General features: G+C 40.2%; 1 protein-coding gene across 1 annotated transcript in view; it reads right to left on the bottom strand.

Moving 5' to 3' along the window:
• The window catches only part of LOC112260058 (serine/threonine-protein phosphatase PP1-beta catalytic subunit), a 28237-nt gene extending 23127 nt beyond the window's left edge, over positions 1-5110 (bottom strand). The window contains exon 1 of the mRNA XM_024434859.2: positions 4960-5110. Coding sequence (XP_024290627.1) covers positions 4960-5011 — 52 coding nt within the window. The 5' untranslated portion in view covers positions 5012-5110. The remainder of the gene's footprint in view (positions 1-4959) is intronic.
• Positions 5111-6000: the final 890 nt, after the last annotated feature.

The raw sequence follows: 6000 nt of genomic DNA on the forward strand, positions 1-6000 counted from the left end.
TTTTCCAGGATAGAAAGTGGGCTAGCAGTAGTGCATGGAGCTAGCTCGCCTAATTCTCGCTAGGTCTCTGGTAGGACACATACACACACATACACCTAGAAGCCTTTAGGAACAGATCAGGCAAATTTCCCCATCTGAGTTTCCTCAGTGCTACGGAGCGCTTGGCCAAAAATGCAGCCTGCCTCTGGCTCAGTCTCTGGGCACAACTGGCTCTGTTCTGAAGACATCCATCCTCTCCACTACTGGCTCTCTCTCTGTTTGTCCAGAGACTACATTCCACTAAGTGTGTGTGTGTCTGTGTGTGTGTCCGTCTGCTGGTCTGTGTGTGTGTGTGTATATTCAACGTTTGTACATCAGTACTTCGGTCCATATACAGGTTTACAAAACACACAGGAAGAACAGTATCTTTGACGGCCGTTCCTAAGAGCACATAGCCACACCTATCTGGAAATATCTTATTTAGCCTTGCTTCAGTGAGGCATCATCCCCAACTAACTCTGCTCATAACACTGGCTATGGGCACAAAAGGCTTTCTTTGAAAGATAAAAAGGTTACCTACTGGGTCAGGAGCACTTAAGAGTATTTTTTATTGATGCAGTAGATTTAAGGTTAAAACTCGAATGCTGTGTCGCATTAATAACACAACATATTTTCTTTTGCCATGTTTACCAGATCAGCTTCTTAACTTCAGGAAAGAACTGCCAAAATGTAGCCTTCTGCACAAGCAGGGACTTTCCAAATGGCTGAGACCTAAAGTCTGTGTAGTTACGGTGTACCTTACAGTGTGAAAAGTGCCTACTCGTGAACAGAGAAGCCTGTCCATCGCTCCGTGGCTTGTACAAAATAATTGGCATGCAAGAAGGGGAGCACAGCCCTCCTTAAATTCTTTATGATGACTATACATAAGGTCATTTCCCAGCTTCCTTAGTGACATAATACTAGGCATCGGACTCAGAGCACAGTTGAAGTCGGAAGTTTACATACACTTAGGTTTTGAACCACTCTACAAATTTCTTGTTAACAAACTAGAGTTTTGGCAAGTCGGTCAGGACATCTACCTTGTGCATGACACAAGTAATTTTTCCAACAATTGTTAACAGACAGATTATTTCATTTAATCACAAATCCAGTGGGTTAGAAACATACATACACTAAGTTGACTGTGCCATTAAATAGCTTTGAAAATTTCAGAAAATTATGTCATGGCTTTAGAAGTTTCTGATAGGCTAATTGACATCATTTGAGTCAATTGGAGGTGTACCTGAAGATATATTTCAAAGCCTATCTTCAAACTCAGTGCTTGACATCATGGGAAATCAAAAGAAATCAGCTAAGACCTCAGAAAAAAAATTGTAGACCTCCACAAGTCTGGTTCATCCTTGGGAGCAATTTCCAAACGCCTGAAGGTACCACGTTCATCTGTACAAACAACAGTACGCAGGTATAAACACCATGGGACCACGCAGCCGTCATACCGCTCAGGAAGGAGACGCGTTCTGTCTCCTAGTAATGAACTTAATTTGGTGCGAAAAGTGCAAATCAATCCCAGAACAACAGCAAAGGACCTTGTGAAGATGCTGGAGGAAACAGGTACAAAAGTATCTATATCCACAGTAAAACGAGTCCTATATATCGACATAACCTGAAAGGCCACTCAGCAAGGAAGAAGTCACTGCTCCAAAACCACCATAAAAAAGCCAGACTATGGTTTGCAACTGCACATGGGGACAAGGATCATACGTTTTGGAGAAATGTCCTCTGGTCTGTTGAAACAAAAATAAAACTGTTTGGCCATAATGACCATCGTTATGTTCAGAGGAAAAAGGGGAAGGCTCGCAAGCCAAAGAATACCATCCCAACCGTGAAGCACGGGGGTGGCAGCATCATGTTGTGGGGGTGCTTTGCTGCAGGAGGGACTGGTGCACTTCACAAACTAGATGGCATCATGATGAAAGAAAATTATGTGGATATATTGAAGCAACATCTCAAAACATCAGTCAGGAAGTTAATGCTTGGTCGCAAATGGGTCTTCCAAAAGGACAATGACCCCAAGCATACTTCCAAAGTTGTGGCAAAATGGCTTAAGGACAACAAAGTCAAGGTATTGGAGTGGCCAGCACAAAGCCCTGACCTCAATCCTATAGAAACATTTTGGGCAGAACTGAAAAAAAGTTTGAGCAAGGAGGCCCACAAACCTGACTCAGTTACTGTCAGGAGGAATGGGCCAAAATTCACCCAACTTATTGTGGAAAGCTTGTGGAAGACTAACCGAAACGTTTGACCAAAATTAAACAATTTTCTACCTCTTACCATATGTGAGTAGCAGTTGTGTAAAGTACTTAAGTAAAAATACTTGAAAGTACTACTTAAGCATTTTTTTTCGGGGGGGTATCTGTACTTTACAATTCATATTTTTGACAACTTTTACTTTACTACATTCCTAAAGAAAATGATGTACTTCTTACTTAATACGGTTTCCCTGGCACAGAAAAGTACTCGTTACATTTTGAATGTTTAGCGGACAGGAACATTGCCTAATTCACACGCTTATCAAGAGAACATCCCTGCTGCCTCTGATACGGCAGACTCACTAAACACGTGCTGTGTTGGAGCATGCACCTGGCTATCCATAAAAAAATACATCAAAGAAAATGATTTATACTTTTGATACTTAAGTATATTTAAAACCCAATACTTTTATACTTTTACTCAAGTAGTATTTTACTGGGTGACTTTTACATGAGTCATTTTCTATAAAAGGTATCTTTACTTTTACTTAAGTATGACAATTGGGTACTTTTTCCACCACTGACTCTCTGTGTGTGTGTGTGTGTATATATATATATATATATATATATATATATATGAGAGAGAGAGAGAGATAGGATTGTTGACTCAATACTCAGTTTGTTTTCCTAAAATAGAGTATATCCTTTCATTCAACCTGACACTAACTATCTATATATACATTATAGTCAAAAGTTTGGACACACCTATTTATTAAGGGTTTTTCTTGATTTTATACTATTTTCTATAATAGTGAAGTCATCAAAACTAGGAAATAACACATATGGAATCATGTAGTAACCAAAAAAAGTGTTAAACAAATCCAAATATATTGTAGATTTTGTATTCTTCAAAGTAGCCACCCTTTGCCTTGATGACAGCTTTGCACACTCTTGATATTCTCTCAGCCAGCTTCATGAGGTAGTCACCTGGAATGATTTCAATTAACAGGTGTGCCTTGTTAAAAGTACATTTGTGGAATTTCTTTCCTTCTTAATGTATTTGAGCCAATCAGTCGTGTTGTGACAAGGTAGGGTTGGTAAACAGATGATTGGCCTATTTGGTAAAAGAGCAAGTCCATATTATGGGAAGAAAAGCTCAAATAAGCAAAGAGAAAACGACAGTCCATCATTACTTTAAGACATGAGGGTCAGTAAATCCGGAAAATTTCAAGAACCTTTAAAGTTTCTTCAAGTGCTGTCACAAAACCATCAAGTGCTATGATGAAACTGGCTCTCATGAGGACCGCCACAGGAAAGGGAGATCCAGAGTTCCCTCTGCTGCAGAGGATAAGTTCATTAGAGTTAACTGCACCTCAAATAAATGCCCCTCAAATAAATTCTTCACAGAGTTCAAGTAACAGACACATCTCAACATGAACTGTTCAGAGGAGACTGCGTGAATCAGGCTTTCATGGTCGAAATGCTGCAAAGAAACCACTACTAAAGGATACCAATAAGAAGAAGGGACTTGCTTGGGCCAAGAAACACGAGCAATGGACTTTAGACCGGTGGAAATCTGTCCTTTGGTCTGATGTGTCCAAATGTCTTTGTGAGACGCAGAGCAGGTGAACGGATGATCTCCGCATGTGTGGTTCCCACCGTGAAGCATGGAAGAGGAGGTGTGATGGTGCTTTGCTGGTGACACTGTCAGTGATTTAGAATTCAAGGCACACTTAACCAGCATGGCTACCACAGCATTCTGCAGCAATACGCCTTCCCATCTGGTTTGCACTTAGTGGAGTATAATTTGTTATTAAACAGGACAATGACCCAACACACCTCCTGGCTGTGTAAGGGCTATTTCACCAAGAAGGAGTGTCATGGAATGCTGCAACAGATGACCTGGCCTCCACAATCAAACAACCTCAAACCAATTGAGATGGTTTGGGATGAGTTGGACCGCAGAGTGAAGGAAAAGCAGCCAACTGCTCAGCATTAGTGGGAACTCATTCAAGACTGTTGGAAAAGCATTTCAGGTGAAGCTGGTTGAGAGAATGCCAAGAGTGAAATAGAAAATGACTCAAGTAAAAGTCATCCAGTAAAAAGTTTTAAAGCATTTTGTTTAAAATATACATAAGTATTGAAAGTAAATGTAATTGCTAAATATACTTAAGTATTGAAAGTAAAAGTATAAATAATTTCAAATTCCTTATATTATGCAAACCAGACTGCCCCATTTTCTATTACATATATATGTTTTACATTTACAGGTGGCCAGGGACTTTATCTTGATAAGTGCGTGAATTGGACCATTTATCTGTCCTGATAAGCATAAAAAAAATGTACGAGTGCTTTTGGGTGTCAAGGAAAATGTATGGAGTAAAAAGTATATTTTCTTGAGGAATGTAGAAAAGTAAAAGTAGTCCAAAATATAAATAGTAAAGTACAGATACCCCCAAAAACTACTCAAGTAGTACTTTCAAATGTAGAAAAGTATTTTCTTAAGTACTTTGCACAACTGCAGAAAGAGGGGGTGTTAAACGTATAGGTGTGCCTGTGTTTCTGATAAGTGCCGGATAGTCCTATACAACTCCGGGCTCTCCTTCCCTCGAACCAGGGCCTCCTGTTGTAAACTAACCACTACAAGGACAGGGTTTCAGACCGCAACGCAATGGCCAGCGCCTTGTTTTGAAATGTAAAATAAAGAATGTAAAGGCTTTGATAAACTCACCCTCTAATAGCCGGGCGATCAGCGAGTCGACGTCCAACTCCCCCTCCGCCATTTCTACAGTGGGTGCTGCTGACAGACAGGGCTCTCTCCACTGCTAACTGCTGCCACAGACCCTGGCAGGCACCGCCTGAACACCGGCGCCGACTCACAGCCGCGGAATGCATGCTCCCGGGTCTCTCCGCCCGAATTTTATTTGTACTGGGAGGGAATCAAATGTATGGTATAAGCTTATATAATAGAACAGGTTCACGATAATAACACCGTTCCAATATGATAATGTAGGCTAATCATAATAGCTAGTCTAGTGTATGTTTTATAGATCAATAACAATGCAGTCATATCCTAATAATAGTCTGGAATGAAGTCCTATATGCCCTAAACCCATGCGCAATATTCAGTAAGGTAGGCTGTAGGAAATTGCAAGAAGCGATTTCTTCATTCATGGTTTGTTTATGTCAGTGCTTGATTACGGATGGAAGAGGTCGGTCCATTAGACTAGCATATGTTAACTGAAATTCACTAATTACATTACGCTATAAAGAGCTCTGATTATTCACTGTTAAGGGTTCATACACATTTTGACAGATGGAATGTCACGACTTTTAACATTTCCATGTCCAAAAATGGATGGCGTCTCCATGTAGCCTATAAATGAAAAAGTAACGATATGCCCTTGATCAAGGCATAATAAATAATAATAATAAATGCACTCTTATGTTATTATTGATTAAAGCAGAAACCTAAACAAATGAGTAAATAATTCAGTAACAATGAAATACATCTCACAGGGTAGCCTAGATTTGTAAATCACTTCAAAATCAATGGTGAATTTCATTGATATAAATACTGTCAATCTTATAGACTGGCCGGATTTTATTCCACCTGGAGTTGAGTTGACTTTCTGAGTGAGCTAGTAGAGACTGGAGAGAGTGTGATGGGTCAGCTCGCGCTTCTTAACTTGGCTTTTGGCGCTCTCTCTTGGCCTTTTGGCGCATGATCCAAGAGCGCACGAGGGTAAATGCGCACACTGGTGACTTTCCC

This window comes from Oncorhynchus tshawytscha, linkage group LG10, assembly GCF_018296145.1.
Source record: "Oncorhynchus tshawytscha isolate Ot180627B linkage group LG10, Otsh_v2.0, whole genome shotgun sequence".
Classification (NCBI taxonomy): Eukaryota; Metazoa; Chordata; class Actinopteri; order Salmoniformes; family Salmonidae; genus Oncorhynchus; species Oncorhynchus tshawytscha.